General features: G+C 39.9%; 1 protein-coding gene across 4 annotated transcripts in view; it reads left to right on the top strand.

Moving 5' to 3' along the window:
- Positions 1-2,957: 2,957 nt before the first annotated feature.
- Positions 2,958-18,660, top strand: part of TMEM241 (transmembrane protein 241) — a 55,352-nt gene continuing 39,649 nt past the window's right edge. Inside the window, exons 1-6 of one of the 4 annotated variants that reach the window (XM_027638753.1) lie at positions 2,958-3,109; positions 6,567-6,613; positions 9,198-9,275; positions 12,785-12,866; positions 15,944-16,021; positions 17,459-17,481. In XM_027638753.1, the coding sequence (XP_027494554.1) occupies positions 3,038-3,109; positions 6,567-6,613; positions 9,198-9,275; positions 12,785-12,866; positions 15,944-16,021; positions 17,459-17,481 (380 nt within the window). In that variant the 5' untranslated portion in view covers positions 2,958-3,037. Of the gene's footprint in view, positions 3,110-6,566; positions 6,614-9,197; positions 9,276-12,784; positions 12,867-15,943; positions 16,022-17,455; positions 17,482-18,660 lie in introns of all 4 variants that reach the window. The other 3 variants (XM_027638750.1, XR_003526901.1, XM_027638751.1) reach the window with 3 other exon arrangements.

The following is an 18,660-nucleotide window of genomic DNA, read 5'->3' as shown; positions in this document are numbered from 1 at the left end:
TACCTCATGGTAAATACAAAATTAAATATTTTGTATGTGACCTACCACCTCTTACACCTCAATTTTATACATAATATTTTTCTGGAAAATAGTATTGTGATTTAAATGCCCTATTTCCAGGACAGGGGCAACAGAATGGCATTTTGCAACAACACAGATGCTGTCTAGGTCTGCTTGGGCAAATTTCCCAACAAGAAGGAAACAATGCCTAGAACCCTCAGGCCTGGCTCACCTCCAGCTGTTGAAGGTATCTATCAACAGTTGTAGACAAAAGTGTCATCACAATTGCCATCAATAACCTGAAAAACAGCCTAGCAAAGTTGGCTGGCTCCAAGAGCAGAAGTGGTAAGGGATTGCATAGCTCCTGTGGCATCTCCCAGCCTGCTCAAAGTTCTGGGTTACACATTTAGCAAAGCCCATTCTGCTAGGCAGGCCCAGCAAAAGCCACTCTCATCAACTCTCAGGCATGCAAGAATCAGCTTCATCGGCCAAAGTTCATCTAATTTGTCTCTAGCAACCTGCAGTGACGTAACACAGTGCAATATCCCAAGACAATTTGTTCCAGTGTTCATTATTGCAGGAAATCCCCGACTAAAAACCAAACCATTTGGAAAGTGGCAGGGATCCAGGTTGTAATGTACAATCTGCAGGTACGACACAAGCTTGTGCCATGGAGACATTATAGTGTCATAATATCATTTAGGTTGGAAAAGACATTTAAGATCATCAAGCCCAACCGTTAACCCAGCACTGCCAAGCGCCTGGTGAGGGTGGCTTTTTCTGGTGATAAGTACCAGTGTGGTTCTTTTCCATTCTGCACTTAGCTGTGGCAGAAAGAGATTATTTCTTTGCCTTTTCAGCTGCCTTTTTGGGATGTGAAGATTGCTGCCATGCCCCCTTCAATCTTCTTTGTCTAAATTTAAGAGTTTTATAAATGAGCAGAATATCAAAGCAGTGTCCTGCTGCCCTGGGAAAATCATTGTTCTTGCACAGCTGTGCAAGCACTGATTAAGAAAATGGGTTTTGGTAGTTTTTGATTCAAACAGTGACTTAATATTCCTATATCTTGTTATTAAGTTTTTAATTTTCAAAAATAAGTCTTCTATTTTAGTCTCTTAAATATTACCTGATTAGGCCTTGATCCCATGACCTCCTGTATGAATGGATCAAGCTTTGAACTGAATTATGTTAAGAAGAAATGTTCTGTAAAATGACATCTAAACTAAATAATTTGCAACACATTCACATCTCACAATAAAAATAGTTAAAATCTTGGTAGAGCAGAAATTTCCCTTCAGATTAATCAAAATTTAGAGCAAAGCTGTATAGCAATTACTTAGTGTGCAATTCAAGTCAGTCATGATAAACAATACTGGCAGAAATTTATATGTTCATTCTTGATCCCTGACTGTAAGTGGTTAACAAGAATTCAAACCTGCCTCTGCATTTAGCTGTAGGAAGATATATCATCTTTGCCCAAGTCTCCCACTTGTAATAAGAAATACTGCAAAAAACCAGAGATATCACTCTGGAAATGATACCCCACTGAAATATGAAGTCAAAAGTACTCTTGTCGCATGCTTTCATTAGTCTCTGTAGATATCTGTAAACTTTTCTTATTAATTTTTTAAAGCTTTACAGGCTGAATTTTTGGCACAATGCAAAGTATACCTTTGTTTGCAAAATAGACTTCTGCCATGCTTATATAAGCAGGTGCTGTACGAAGTAGAAATGCTATGTCACCTACCCTGCCATCTCTAACTCTGACAGTGGCTTGTCAGTGATCTCTGTAGACCTGAATAGACCAAATCTTTCAGCACTGGAAATCAGATGTCTGTTTTGGGCCACCACCTTACAAAACAGATAAGGATCATGTCTGATGCACCAAAATGCTTGAATTTGTCTTGATGCAGTGGTGACTGTTCAGCTGTTGCACTCTGTTGACTTTGGAGGCTAAACATAGCAGGTTAGACAGGCTCATTTTATGGGTTGTATTTGACTACCTAGTGCCCCCTTAACTCCCCAGTTTAGGCCATGGTCAGTTCCTTGTTTATGCTGCTTCGTCCTCTAAAAATAGGGTGTATGTGTACAGAGAGAGTGTTACCTGAGCAAAGTCAAGGTGAGAACTGCAGAGATAGGACCTTGCTAATACCAGGTCTGACAAGAATGAGGCTTACCTAGGCTATAATAAAAGGACGCCCAGTAACCATGACTTGATAGGGTGTGTCTTTCTCTGCTTCTCTACCTCCCTGGGATATTTATAGTTTACATGTCACCAGTGAATCATAGGATCATAGAATAGTTTGGGTTGGAAGGGGCCTTTAGTCATCTAGTTCAACGTCCCTGCTGGGAGCAGGGGCACCTTCAACTAGATCAGATTGCCCACAGCTTCACCCAGCCTGAATTTGAACACTTCGAGGCAGATCCACTGCCTGTTCCAGTGTCTCACCACGCTCACCATAAAAAATATCTCCCTTATAAATCCCTTATAAATCCAGTCTAAATCCACGCTCTTTCAGTTTAAAGCAATTCCCCCTTGTTCTGTCACTACATGCGCATGTAGGAAGTCTCTCCATCACTCTTATGGGCCCCCTTTAGGTACTGGAAGGCTGCTCTAAGGTCTCCCCAGAGTCTTCTCTTCTCCAGGCTGAACAACCCCAGCTCTCAGCCTGTCTCCGTAGGAGAGGTGCTCCAGCCCCTCTGATCATCTCTTCGTGACTGGACTCGCTCGCTCTAACAGGTCCGTGTCCTGTGCTGAGGGCCCCAGAGCTGGACGCAGCACTCCAAGTGGGGGTCTCATAAGGGCAGCGTAGAGGGGTACAATCACCTTGCCTTGCCCTGGTGGCCACGGTTCCCTGGATGCCGCCCAGGATGCGGCGGTGTCCGGGCTGGGAGCGCTCCCGGCGGGCCCCTCCCCGGGCACGGCCGCCAGGCGGCAGCAGCGGCGCCAGAGGAGGCGGCGCCCAGCGGAGCGGCGGCGGCGCGACGTGTCGCTGCCATGGCCGACGGGCGCCGCCGGCGGGGGCGGCGGTGACAGATGTATTTGAAGAGGCCGGCGGGCGGCCTCGCCTTCTGCCTCTTCTACCTGGCGTCCTGCTTCACCAACAAGGTGAGGGCGGGAGCGGGGCCGCCCCAGTCTCGGAGGGGCCGGGCGGGGCGGAGGGAGGTGCGGGGGTGCCGGGCAGGCGGTCCGCTCAGCAGGAGTGGGGGGCGAGGTAAGTGCGGGGACTCAGCAGGAGGCGAAGGAGGGACGATGTCCTCTGCTTGCCCTGCCCTGCTCTGGTCGGGGAGAGCCGCGGACCAGCCCCTCCCCGACGGGACTATCCCACGAGTGAAAAATTCCCTGGCATTCCAGCCCAAAGGGCCACCGCCCCCCAGCGCAGTGTGCTCCCGAAACTGGGGATAGGACTCTCTGCTACCGATCTTGTTTTTCTCAGTGTGTGACATCTCAACCTTTCCACGACACAGAAGTTCCAATACTGGCTTGTTGAGGAGAGGTGACATCCTATCATTCCAATGAATGAAGTGTTATGGAGCCAGAAATTAGGCTGCTCTGAAAGTATCGCTGATGCTGTATATATTGCACGATTGGGTATCTAGCAACCACACTCATTCTCAAGAGAAGATTTGTTAACTGGAACAATAATACCAAGGGAAAAATCTGAAATATTGAAAGCGTTATATCAGTAGTGGAACAAATGTTAACTTCCATGGACCTTGTGACAACTTAATTAGTTGGCAAATTAAGGACAAGAATTTTGTTTTCCGCTGTGTGACTGAGTTGCCTATTAGTGTTGCTGAGATGTTTAAGCAGAAGGAGAAATAGGCTGCAGATGGCCACATTACAAATAAAATTGTACATTTAAAACATAGTTTGAAGTAGTTTTTTCACTCTGGAAGGGGGAGATAGAGTAACTGCTCCTTGCTGTCCTATTTATCTTAAGAGTATGTGTTTCTGGTTCCGATTTGTGAAAGAAAAGATGTTATTGAAGGAATCATTATGGATTTTCTGGGAGAGGGCTAGAGAAAAGCAGCATTTCAGAGGTGAAAATGAAACCTCTTCTGGGCAGTGGCCACTGGTTTCTGTTCCAAGGTACACTTGCCATTAAGGATGCCCAGAAAAAGACTGAAGTCCAGACAGGAAACAAAGTTTCTAGGGAGAGATAATGCGCTTGATTTGACAGACTGCTAGGAGCAGTGGTTACTTAAACAGAAGGAGGCTAGAAGAGCTGCCAAATTGCGTCATGGATTGGGAAAGGTTCTTGGCTAACTGTACTTGAGAGGAAGTCAGAAGGACTTTGACATAGGGCCTCCATTTTCAAACCTGAATATAGGTTTTGGTGTAATAAAGTTAAAAATAACTAGAATATAGACCTTTTAGTTGTTGCATGTGGTATGCAGATACAGGCAGGGGTACGGACATGTGCAGATATATCGTCCTGATTTAAAACCCATGTGGTAGTTCTGACTCTTGTATGTGTAATATGGCTCATCAATATGCCTTGTTTCTCTGTACTGATGCCAGCTTCTTAGTGACACCCTACACACCTAAAAACTGGACTTTGCAAAGTGCTCAGCACAGTTTCCTCTCTGTTGAAAGCTTTCAGCTTCTCCTTTTGCCCTTGACAGCTTCTGCTGGCTCCTGGAAGGAGCAGCAGGTATGTTTCATTTCCCCTGAGGAAGCTTCAGTCATTCTTCTCCTTTGCAGGAATAGTATTTATAAACTGCATTACAGGAAATTGTTAGATCCAGATATACATGTTGAAAGACATGTAATAATGCCTCATATTTGCATACATACATATATAGCATGAAAAGACACCAGCATCCATACACACAGACCCTGACAAAGAGTGCTAAAACAATAACACAGAGACTTTGCGTTTCACCCTCATGTATTACATCTCCAGTAGGCTTTATGGACTGCTTAGTATTTTACATGTAATAGCATGTGAACAGAATGTTAGGTGTGTGAGATGCATTGATCACAAGGAGACAGTTATGTTAAGACTATTGGTCTTGATTCTGCCAAAGGTTGCCTCTGTGGTATGATATGATGTTAATTGACAGGTGCTTATGGGTTTTTGTTTCTGTTAATCCTTTTTTGTATTCAGTATGATGCATGGAGTGTACTCAGAAAGTGAAAGTACAATTCAGAAGGTAGCCTTCTCCATTGTTCAGTCACTCCATGCCCCATATACTTTAGTGTCTGTTACCTTCCACAGTAACTCGAACAGCATCCAGCAGTTCTGGTGTGGGAAGTGTCACAAATGAGTGGTTTAGGTTGCTCAGAGAATCACTGGCAAAGGTGTTGGCAAGAATGGGTTTAATATTAAGGTGAAATCACAACAGAGTTCATTGGCAAGGTTTGCTCTACTACCATCATTACTACGTACATTATATCGTTATTACATTACTACGTCATTGCATCTACTACATCATTTCCAGGTGGTTAAAGCAGACAGAGAGAAATCAGACTAAAATCCATCAATCTAAAAATAAATCAACCTAAAATGATCTATGTGGAAGTAAGGATACAAAAGTGTAAGGGTAAAAGGGAATAAGACACTCCAATTGAGTTGCAGGGTTCAGAGTGGACCCCCATGCCAGACTTAGCCCCAGACTTGACCAAGAGTTTAGGCCTAAAGGTTTTAACAGCACTTAAACTTAACGGTGCTAAATGAATAGTTTAATTTAAACAATTTAACAAAAGATTCATACAGAATTTACAATAGATACAACAGTGACTCACTTAGAGGCCTGTCTTACGAATCTAACGTACTTAAGAATCTAAGAGAGCAACCTTCATAGTACCTTTGCTATGGCATGTTCACACCTGCACGTGCATAGACCTGAAGAAGTATGTACAAGGTATACCTGTGAAAAATTCCCCTTGAGTGCAGTGAAATGGTCATGTCTTGAGAAGTGGGGCTGTCAACCCAGGCTCCATTGTCAGTGTTCGGTGGCAGTCCTCCAAGTATAGCAAACTTGAGAGTTCACTGGCTCTGAGAGGCGTCCCACTCAGAGAGAAATTGCTGGTCACAGCTTGCTGTGGTCCAGGAGAGATCAAAGGGGCTCACTTAGGACTGCTGTTTATAGGGTCACAAGAGAATTGGCTTTAGTCATAGTAATTTTCCATCCTGGCTGTAATGCGGGTTGGTAACTTTCTCTAAAAGTTCAATAACAAAAATGTTGTTCCACTTGGGTTGTTATGCAGGCAAGGAAAATAAGTTTCCAAGGTTGTTTGTTAAAAAACGGGAGATCATTAGACAGCCCTAGTTCCTGGGGGCAGACAGTGTTTCTGATAAGCTCAAGAGATAGTTAGCCCAGGTGCTGTTCGTCAAGACTGAGGCCTAATGAGCATTTCTGAGACCACAGTGTGGCCTGAAGAGAGCAGGGGGGGAAATGTGCCACGGAAAGAGAAATTACTAAGCATTTTTTTTATCTTTTCTACCAAAATAAGGAAAAATGAAAACTCTGTGTGTATTTTGTTGCTCTTGTGATTGTTTGTTAATGTTATAAACTGTAGGTGTTTGATGTCCATTAATTTGGTATTTGTTTTCCAGTATGTCCTGTCTGTCCTGCAATTTACCTACCCTACCCTTTTTCAAGGGTAAGTACTGTTTTAAGAATACAGTTGTTTGAAAAATGACTTTAATGTCTTGCTGTTCCGTGCTGAAGCTAAATTCAGTACCTCTTGTCATTACTGGCTTTTGCTGTCTAGAGAACATAATTCATAAAGCCTTAGTAAAGCATTCATTAATGTGTCTTGGTTAATTTTTTTTGACATCCTGATGGTGATGTAATTAAGATATAGAGAGTCCATAATTTCTCATTTTACTGAAAGTCTTAGCTTCAGCATAGAAAAGTAACAATTGTAGTAAAACCTGTCTTCTTTGGAAATGACACTCTTGGATAATGTGCAGTTGTGGTGTATTCTTTAGCTATGCAAGACAAAACCAACCTTAAATCCATCGTTAGGCACTTACAAACACCATGTTGCTTATTTTTCTGCTTAGCTTTGGTTGTCATCGAGTCATCTTGATGATTGTAATGAGAAATTTAATGTTTTGACAAGTGTCCATATATACCATCAGTGCTGTTGATAATTTGTGAGGCATTCTGTGAAAATCTGGCCTCTTAGTGTCAAGACTTCCCCCATTTGTTCTTTTGAGATAATGTTCAAATCTGCACACACTGGATATCTTTAGTTGCTTTTCTGCCGCTTAGCATGGCTTACATTTTTGTCTGACTTGCAGACCCAGGACTGCAAGCAACTCTAGAAATAGTTGCCTGGGGAATCTCCATTTACTTTCAGTGTATTCAGATCAATTAAATATTCACTGAACAGTTTCTTCATTTTTGGCACACACAGAGGCTGTCTCTTGGACAAGGCTTTTATCATATGGGGAAAGGGTTTTGAGTAAAGTTTGAAAAATATATGTGTGGTAAATCAACAGTAAACAAGCATATTTCAACGGCAAGCGACTGCCTTATTGTATCTGTGTTACCACAGTTATTTCCTTTTTCTATTGTTTGGCACTGCATTTCAACATCTTAATATTTTTTCGTAAGTTCTGGTTTTTAAAAGTGATCTTTCCTTGAAATTTTTTAACTGGCTCAGACATGCTTTCATTTGGAGCTGTGACAGATGAGCAAAGGAGGAAAGGAATGCATTTCTCTGTTCATGCTGTTATAGTTAATTGTCATTGGTTTTGTTCCCATTATAATCTAAGAATATATTGCATAGTGCTAAGCATCTGAGACTGTCAGTAACTTCAACTTCTGTCATTAAAACCTGAGAAGAGGAAATTCTTCACGATAAAGCTGATAGGAATTCATCACTGGCTTGAATAGAGCATGGTCAAGACTGCAGCAGACATCAGGAAAATCTGGCTTTTAAGATCTTGTATGCTTCTCATCTTAAAAAAAAGTTCAGTGAGCTATGATGTTAGCATTGAATATTTACCATATCCATGTGGAATATGAGCCCTCTCTTCTCTGACGATGTCCAACTGCATGTAATACTGTGTAGAGTGAATATGTGTTTATTTGTGTATGTGTGAGAAAGATTTTAAATAATTGCTTTAAATCATTGCATTGCAATGAATGGGAATAATAAATGAACCCAATTCTATACCTGTTATGGATGTTAATGTCATTTAACATTGTAATAGAATATCTTTGTCTGAACTGTGCTAGATATTCAAGGATTTTCACCCAAGAAACATGAAACACCTCTCTGAAAACCACTAACTTAAGGAAGAAGAAAGCTAATAAATTATTTTAAAGCTTAGAAAAAATCAGTGTGCATCACTACTCATTTTGAGCTATCTGCAGATATTTCCTAGGCCTCACATACTGTTTCTGTAATAGACAAAGGAACAGCTTTGTGGTAGGATAAGTCATTAGATAGATAAATCAGTGCAGAATGAACGTAATTGTTATGTACATTTTCAATGAGAAAACTGCAGCATTGTGGTTCATACACAAGGTTATCTGGCTGTAAAGATGTTTTCTCTAGGGACTCTGAACCAGAGGCTCATGCAGAATAATGATGTTATTGTTGATGACACTTCACTTGGTGCTTGATGCACAAGCTCTAGAGGCAGGGGAGGAAGCAGTCAGTTCAAGGGATTTTGTAATCTAAACCCATCATGAATTACCGTGGGAAGTCATGGAGCTAATGTTTGAAACTAGTAGGACTACACACGTTATCCTTGGGGCTTATTACTTCAACTGAAGTGAGTCTTTCAGTCCTGAAATCATGTTTATTTGTTCCAACAGTAACAGTTTATGTATGAGAAGATAGTCATCTCTTGTCACAAACCTTGCCTCACTTGCATCTTCAGATCATCGTGGCTGTAATAACGCTATTAATATCATAAACCTTGTGTAGGAAGAGATGATAAAATGGGGATTCAATAACATGATTAAGGTAGTTGTGGTAGGTGGTAATTTATTTATAAAACATTTGAAAAAGGATGTGGAAGCACCAGATTATTAGAAAATCTGCAGGAAATGAAAGCCCACAGAAATGAAAGATTCAAAGGAGAATAGTGGCATCCCTGGTAACCTAGAGAAATGGCAGATAACTGGAATCATGAGTGTGCTGTGAGAAGTTCTGTGGGTTCTAAGGTCATTCTCATGATTAAAGAGGACAAACAATTCAGAGATGCTGTGTTGTTCTGTTTCAGGTGGCAAACATTAGTGGGTGGACTTTTGCTTCACCTCTCATGGAAGCTGGGTTGGGTGGAGATAAACCTGTGTTCGAGGTAATCCGGTTTTTTTGGTATCTGCGAAATATTTATTTTCTGTAGCTGGATCACAACATAGATAGGTTGTGGAAGTTACTAACTGGCAAAAATACAGGTTGGTGGGTGTGGGGGGGTGTGTGTGTGCGTGCGGGTGCTGCTTCACAGATGTAGAAGAGAACTTGTGTTTTACTCAAGTAAATCTTTTATCTGCTGTGTAGATAAATGGAGGATATTGTTATAATAGCCATCAGTGATAGTGGTAGAAGCAAGATTAGGTACAGACATTGCTTTAGTGGCAGTTACTGATATCTATATATTATTATCAAATGTGTATTTTTGGTGCAGACCTCGTTTTCACAGAACAGTCTAAAGAAATATAGCTGTCAGTAATGTCCTTTTTTAGTTCAAATTGTCATCACTCATGATTACTTCTGCTTTAAACCATGAAATTAAATAAATTGAATTTTTTTTTTCCCGAGCTTGGAAAATATATTTGATTTTTTTCAAATTCTGAAATAATTTAAAGAAAATACTGGACAAGAGCCACTTTATGATGTTGAAGATGTTGTTTTTATCTATGAAAAGTTTTGGTGAAAAATTATTTGTATTTTGATGCTGGAGACTACAGGCCACTAGGTGTCAGTGCACTGTAGGAAAACGGATTAAAATGCATCTTGAGAGACTTATTACTTTAGTGAATGCAGAATACCTGTTCTAGAATAGACTGTATGGAACGACCAGAATTAATTGACACATTTTGGCTATAATACAGACAAATACTTAATCATGAGTTTAAACCTGTCTTTCTTCAGAAGAATCAGGCACATGTTTTAATGCTTTGCCGAGCTGGACTTGTATTGTACCTCCTGTATTAAAACAAAACAAAATTAAACCAAAATAAAAAAAGCAACCCCAAAAGCCAAAGACCAAAACACTCTGACACCCAAAACCCAACCAACAAACCAAAAAACTCCCCAACAAACAAACATAATGTCAAAAGGTGATTTAGTACTACCACTGGGATATGGATATTTCCACACCCCCACCCCTTACACAATATTGGTCTCTGAATCCATCTGTTGGTTTGGGGTTTTTCTGTCTATGTGTAGTATACTTAAGAATACCATGTCCAGTCTCCTCATGCTTCAAATAATAAACTACCATCCATTTGTTTGTTTATTTCTACAAAGTCTCAGTTTTTCTGTCATGTGGACATGACAAGCTCATACACCTTCTGAGCCAGTTCAGGTTATCTCCAAGTGTCTCAGCTGTATTACATTGTTACATAAAGATCATCAGCCTTTGTGTAAAGTCCAGAATACTAACCTCACAATAAAGACCAAATGAAAACATATTACTTAGGGTAATCTCTCTTAGATTTTGTGGATAACCTACTTTTCATCTGCTTCTCCCCAGTGCTCCCAACTTTAAGGGACTCTCCATCATTGCTTCTAAACAGCAAATACTATCTGCAAAGCTTGTATCCAAAACAAGGTCTTTGTGGAGCACAGTGGAATATGGGTAGCATCTACATAATGCTACACAGTGCTGCAGTCTGCTGCCCAACTTCTGCCTAACCCTTGTAGGCACATAAGTCCAGTATGTTCTGGTTGGCATTCCTTGTAGTGCTGCATTTCCCCCACAGCTAAGCAGCAGCTCAGAGCCTTACTTAAACCAAAGCTCCAAAGTGTGGTTTAGGGGAAACTACCCGTTGACTTCAGTGGGCTTTGGATTTAGCCCTGCAACAACCACAAGCTCATCAGTTATTTTCCTGTTTTGCATGTACATCACTGTAGTGCCAACATAAGAAGCTGCTAATTGGTTTACATACAAGACAGATTGTTGATGCTGACGCGTTACATCAAACATCCATGCATTCTTTTTCAGTCCTGAAATTCCCACTTGGCAGCATAAAATTCTACCCTTACATCATGGAAAAAGCATCTGAAGTCCTTTTCCATTGCACTTCACAGTATTGCATTGGAAATAAAGACATATTTGGGATTCCTACAGTTTAGTGGTGGGGAACATGAAAGAATGATATTTTTATGTTCTAAATGAAAATTCGGTTTTCATCATGTGTTCCTTTCATCTTCTCGGCCCTACTTTCTTTTCTTCCCTCCCCCTTCCTTCCATTTCTTGCAGTTCCAATAGGGCGGTGGGTATTTTTGTTGGTGTCTGATGTGAACTCATTGGTAATGAGGCATGACAGTTTTAGATCTCGGTCTTGATGAAATTCCAGTTGAAGTCAATAACCTTAAAAGGAACAGCGTTTTTATAAAAAATTATGGTGACTACTCAAGAAAACCCAGAGCAAATATTTATGCCAGTGGAAGGATCTAAAGATTGTATTCGTGGCCCTGGGTTTTTGATTGAGTATCTTGGAAAATGATTAACAGGAAATGTGATATTTATGGTTTCTTCCTTGTCTGTGATTACATGTATCCTTATGTTTTATTTTCATTCATACTGTTCTGATTTCATTATTTAGTGATCTGTTTTTCTTGTGTTCCGTGAAGTGTAGTAGTGTAGCAGTACCTGTAATTAATGTTTCAAGTCTTACATACTGGTTGGAAGTGTAATGCAAATTAAGTAACTACGAACAGTTTGGTTTTATTCTGAGAACCAGCATTATTTGCTAACTTTTTCTTGACTTTAATTCAAAGCTTGGGAAGAGTGAATGGATTAGCCATGACTTCAGTCCTGGGAAGCCTTTGATTCAGGCCCTTACCTCTTCCTTTCTTCCCCCTTGCTCAAAGTCTTCCATTATTCTCTCTGAAATTTACCACCTACCTGGTCCCTTTTTCCCCTTAAGTAACAAGATTTAAAAAAATGGAAAAGTGCAAATTCTGAAACCCTTTCTCGGAACTGAAACTTGACCCTGCTGCAACAACCATAGCTAAAAAAAAAAATTAATCAGATCAATCTGATGACTTCATTCCTCCATTAGTTGTCAAACTGCCTCCAGGAGTTTGGCTTAGTCAAAGGAATATCATTAGGAAATCTCAAGAGATAGGCTCCCACAGAGACAATCTGATCTTTAGGAAGAATCTCTTTGTAAATCTGGCTGAGAAATGAATGTGTGGGTGGCCAAGTGTATTTGTACATAGTGAAAATGTGTGCTGTCTGTGCAAATGCGCCATTTTATGCCTTCATTTGTCAGTTTTTGTTCCTTTCGCAGCACATAAGGAAATTAGTTGAAACTTCTCTCCTTTAAAACCAATGCAAGTAATTGATAAGGAAAAAGATAAACCAACACAATTTTGGAGAGAGAGGAGCCAGGGAAAGAGTAAAAGATAAAAAATGTATCTGCAGATAGTTCCTCTCTTGGATTAGATGAAGTGAATAATTTCTGACTTGGACTTGTAGTAAATTGGAGGAATACTGAACAATCGGACAATGACTTTAATATGCACACATTTGAAATTTATGTACATATATACATATTATATTCCTTGCAAACAACTGTTCCTGACTGTATGTAAACAGAATGTGGTGAAATAATGAGATTTTAATTGTTTTCACAGGTCTGAAATCCTGTCATGGCTTCCTGCCTCAGTACTTTTTGTGGGCATCATTTATGCTGGCTCTAGGTCACTGTCTAGATTGGTAAGAAATGTACAAGTAGAAGTCAATTCTTTATTATCTCTACTTTGTAAACAGAGAACATTCCCTTCATACATGGTGTTTAATGCTGTTCCTGGGCTGAGGGGAAAGGAGAGAGGAGGGATTTAAATAATACATCAATTCTTAATGGTGCTAAAGCAGTGGTTCAGTCCTATGAAGTATCAAAAAGCATCTCTGTGACAGTCCAAAGGACTCAGCATCTTTCCAGAATACTCAATGTTTTTCAGAACAGATCCTCAGTGGTCTGAATTTTGCAAGTAAGGAAGAAGCTGAAGAACTTATTAGCTGTAACTTTGCAAAAGGGGGAATGGGACTGTGGGATCTGTGGCAAATCCTTCCAGGAAAGTGATGAAGACCATTTCAGTGAGTGCCTTTTGATTCTTTACTGGATTTGAAAAAATAAATTGAAAGTTGGAAAGAGATTATGGGAATGGTTAGATTAATCAGTTTTATGATCCATTTGCATCACAATAACCTATCAAATGTTTACAAGATGTCAAATCTGCTTTCATTAAACTTGAATGCTTTATACTTAAATGATACAGTCTTTCTTAAAAAAAAAAAAAAATTAGTGACATGATTTTTTTAAAAATAATAATGTTTTACTGCTGTTATGCAGTCTGCAAGCCCAAATTCTGCACTAGTTCCCTTCTGCATTCTGTCAGTGCATCTTACTGTAACTGTAGAGCCAGCTTGCTCCTGTTGTCTCCTAAACCCCAAAGAAGATCAAAAGGGAATTTTTTACAGGATTCTGATTGTAGTGATCCCTTGAACATCTCAGTAGAGAGGCAGAGCAGAAAAGGACAGGAGGTCTCTGTCCTCATAAACAAGGTTGGAGGCCTCATCTTGGAACCAAATAATCTTGGGAAAACGCAGGCCTGTGCTCAGAAGCCCCTGCTTCCACTTTAGTTCTGTCTCAGGATGATTGCATTTACTTCTTCTTGGTTCCTTGTCAAAGGAGGCTCCATTGGCCTTCCCTGGTGTAAAGCGAGCAAAGATCCATGAGGAGAGCCTTGCCTGGAAACAGCAAAAAGCCTTGGCAGCAGCATCTTTTCTGCTTGCTCACCTGGGTGGTGGAGGAGTTATGAATCACATCCTCTCTGCTATTTCTTCTTACTTCCTAGTCATGCAGTCAGTTACTGTGTTTCCCTCCTGTTCCTGCTCTGGTCATTCATGAGTGAGCTGCACTGGAGTGGCAGAGGGGCTAGGAATGGTTTTGATTTATATCCCAAACCTTTCTTAAGGAGAATCTCCCATTTCTGAATGGCTTTTTGTTGTACATGAATGAGAATTTAGAGGCCTAAGTCTTTGGCTGTTTTAGGAGGAAACACAAAAGGACAAGTAGTCTTAGGTCGTAGTTTTTATGTACTGCCTTGTACTGGGACTGGAGCATGTTGGAATTAAGCAAGTTTATTCCTAAAGCAGAATTTATATACGCTTTTTTTATTAAATCCAAGGAGACCCGCTTTCAAACACTCCTGTATACTGGCAGGGCTACAATTTTATCTCTGTTTGTGCCTTTCCCTAGAGGTACTGGCAATCTCCCCTGCCCAAGGGTTCAGGGGTGGAAGTGGAGGAGGACTGCTTAGCTCTGGACTGTGATGCATTAACAAAAGTATGCAGAGCTGTGAGGGGAGGTTTGTACAGAGTCAATTCACCCTGCTTGCCCAACCAGTAAACCTTTCTTTTCATAACCCACTCACAAATTTAAGAAATAGTCACATCAAAGGCAATAGACATATGGAGAAGGTTAACTGGGCTAGGCAAACTGGAGCCATTGTTGGCTCCAAAACACATTTGAAAGAGCCAAAAGCAGAGAGCAGGAAAGAAAAACCCAACAAATTGGCTTCACAAAAGGAAGAATGTAAATTCTGCTGTCAACTTTCCTTGTTTATGGCTATTTCTTGTATTTCCTATTACTATGACAGGCTCAGGGTGCTCATGTTGTATACTTCTGGTTTTATATTCTCAGTTGAGAACTGGCTTTCAGAACTGGTGAAGCTGTTTTGTTTGTGTGATTTTCATTCCTGTTTAGTTTAAAGATTTTAGAAGTTACCTTGGTGTAACTCCTGTGTTTATGAATCCACCTCAGCTGTCATTATGGCTTAAAATGTTTAATTAGCGATACTTATCTGGCTTCATGGTAAAGAAAAGAAAATTACAGAAAATACAGATTTCTGAACACGAAGTCCGATTTAAGAGATGTTTGCTGCTTATATCACCTGATACTTAAAAACATGGACATCACTGAGAAATTACCTCATGATCTACTCATGTGATTTAAATACTATACACAAGTAGGGAAATAATGCTTCCTAAACTGGCTTAGTCTTTAACATTATCTTAGTCAGAGCAGAGAATTGCTTCTGTTTCAGCTGTCTGAGAGACCATGGATCTGATTTGGAGGAAGTATTATGAACCACTAATTCTGGTTGGGTTTGCCTCCGGCAATGAGTGTTTGATTCATTATTGTTATCACTGGGTTTTGTTTCTTAATGATTTCATGTTGGGATGGTGTCCAGATGCCTCAGTGAGTACAATTTCAACATCACTTGTGTATGAACTATTGCATTTCTACCCTAATTTTGGACATCTCTTCCTGGCAGTAACTGAAAGCAATCACCTGAAATCATCTTGCCCACAATTCTGTTGCTAGGAGTCACACTGTATTCTTAGTTCCAGTAGACAGAGATGGGAAAACTAATGAGAACTGTTTACTGTGGAGGGTGCAGATGTTGGATCAGAGAAGGAAAACTAGCGGCAGAAACCAGGAGCAAATCTTACAACTGTGTACAAACAAACTGGCTGAGCACTCAGAAGTGGGAGAAGCAGCAAGCAGTGCTACAGCAGGGCCTGCATTTAAAGATGCCTGTGCCATGTGGTAATGATTGGAATGGGTCTAAGTCCCTTTTAGGAGATATGGCACGAGTTTAATGTTTAAAAAACAAAAAACCCAAACCACAAACATGTGGGACAGCTGTCTCTAGGAGGAGTGCCCCTTACTATGTGTGTGACTGTTCTGGGTTGATTTGGGCATTTTTGTTCTCTCCCAACGGCAGCCAATCCCGGTGTTCCTCACGGTGCACAATGCAGCAGAAGTTATAACCTGTGGGTTCCAGAAGTTTGTGCAGAAAGAGGTAATTGATCTGTTTATTGATGCATTCAAGGTAACTACTGTGATATAACTGCCCTATAACAAAATACTTAATTTCTTTTAATACAAGCAGCATTGGTACAGTGTGCTTTTCTGGTCTCTCTGTGATAGCTGGTCATTAGTGATAAGAGAGAGCTTTGCCGTTGACAGTTATCTATACTGATACGAGATATGAAACAGGGCACATGCGTATCACCAGTTTGATCTGCATTTTTAAGACTAGCTTGATCCTGCTTGTTTTTTCCTTTTGAAAACTAATATTCCCTCTCTGTCATAGTTTTTATGTCCCCACATAAAAATCTCATTGTTTGAGCTGAGAGGGAGAAGGACTGCGTCCTTATATCTAACCAGTATAATATATCTAGTGTGTTGTATGATTATAGATAGATCATATCTCCATATGAAATGCAGGAGGAACAAGGCATTTTTAAATTTGTTTTGAATTCTTGAGAATCTGCCCTAAGACCTGTGAAAGTCAGGTGAATAATTCCTGCACCCCTTAGTAAGAGCTGAGTTTGTTTCTCACGAACTGTAATAGGAAGCCTTCTTTTTAGGCTTTTCTTGAAATGTTTTTCTAATTGACTAAAGAGCTGCTGTATGAGCTAACACTGGGAAATCATTCATCACAATGAATGATTTTTTTACAGTGTCATTTTTACAGTGACCTCTGTCTTGCTGTAAAAGGGGTCTTCCATTCATTATATCTGTTGTCTGTGTAGAAGACAAATAAATGATCCATGTTTACTACTTGTAACAAACAGAAGAGGTCACTAAGGTTATGCCTGAGGGACATAAGAGTGTGTACCATACTATGTCCCTGTGACATTGTCCTCTGATTAGTGTCCCTGTCAAGGTATTTCATATTTTCCTTCTATGTCACATGCTTATGATTCCTCTGTTTAAAAACAAAAGCACTGCAGACAAGGATAATGCAAAGACAAACCTTGCTGAGAAGCTTCTCGGGAATAATTTTGTACCAAAAAATTGGGAAACTTTCATGAGTTTAGATCAAGACTGATTTGACTGATATCTTTTATTAGGTACCTAATTAGTACCTAATTAAGAAAACTCAGTATTTGAGTACATACATGACACAGTTTTGGTACAATTCACCTTAAGTTTGAGGACGAGGTATAAAGTTCATGCTGGTTTTAGATTTACCTGCTGGTAAGTAATCTGAAAATATAAATCAAGTTGAAGTAGGCTAATCTGTAATCCTGATTCTTCTTTTCCAATTTAAATTTGCTCAGCCATGCTCGAAAGTAATGGGCTGTTGAATGCTGCTAATTGAAGTTTTAATGTGTTTGGTGCAATAAGATCAGCTGTCATCATTTTCCAGTTTTTGGAAGGAGAAAGGACTATTTCACCATTTTTATTGTTAAATTTTAATCTTTTAATCATACTTTCTTTTTTACAGCAGACCTCTCATCTGAAAGTCTGTAGGTAAGCTTTTAAAACTACTCACATTCAGATTCAGACTTGTTTTGGCTCCAGCTTCTCTATTTGCTTCAGATAATGGCACCAGAACAATGAAGAGTGTCAGACACATTCCTGTGGGCGGTGAGCCTAAGTTGCAACATAGGAGTAATTAAATATTTTTAAATTTTTTTAACCATTACTTGAATCGATATGTTTTTTCTTCTTACAAAAATAAAAAAAACCAGAAGACCAGTCTTCCTGAATGAAAAAGCAGTGCTCATAACATTTTTGGAAAGGAGATGGAAACCAGGTTTGAAGTTCCAATGGGTGATCATAAACATTATCAGAAAGATGATTAATGTGTTAGAAAATAGCTAAAAATGCCTTTTGTGAGAAATAAAAGGTAAATAATATATATTTCTGCTAGAATAATTCATTTCAAGGTGGAAGTATGTCTCTTCTGTCATGTCTGAAGTGACAGGATGAGAGGAAATAGCCTTAAGTTGCACCAGGGAAAGTTCAGATTAGATATCAGTAAAAAATTTTCACCAAAAGAGTGGTTAGGCATTGGGATAAGTTGCCTGGGGAGGTGATGGAGTCACCGTCTCTGGAAATGTTCAAGAGGCATCTGGATGTGGCACTTGAGGAGATGGTTTAGGGGTGATTATGGTGGTACTGGGTGGACAGATGATCTTAAAGATGTCTTCTAAACTCAATGATTTTGTGATTCAGTGATAATAAGCTACACAACCTACCTACACAACCAACCTTTGATGGCCCTGGTTGTTTAGGCTTCAAAAAGGAGATAGAAAGGGACAAACAAAAGTCAACCAACCATGTATTAAAAGTTTCATTCTATACCCCCACATCCCTTGAAGAAAGCACACTTGTTATTCTCCACATCCTGTAATCTTTTAGCTGTACTTCAGAATGGATAATGTTGGGTTACTATTTAGTATACTTAGAGGCATTATCTTCCTAATTTCTTCCTGTTATTTCCATTAACTAACTTACTGTGGCCTTGTCTTCACCACTGGATTATTGTCAAGGATACTAGGGTTTTTTATAATCTTTATTCTGTCTTTTCCTATGCCCCTAGAGAGCAGGAAAATAAGCTCCCAACCCAAGTCTGTTATTATTAATAGTGACAGTCCACAGAAATTCGACATCAGTGTATTCAGTGTAGCATGAAGAAATACTGGC

The sequence above is a fragment of the Corapipo altera genome, unplaced genomic scaffold, assembly GCF_003945725.1.
Source record: "Corapipo altera isolate COAL_440 unplaced genomic scaffold, ASM394572v1 49, whole genome shotgun sequence".
Classification (NCBI taxonomy): Eukaryota; Metazoa; Chordata; class Aves; order Passeriformes; family Pipridae; genus Corapipo; species Corapipo altera.
Note: the sequence above shows the minus strand (reverse complement) of the source record. Positions and strands in the feature narration are given on the sequence as shown.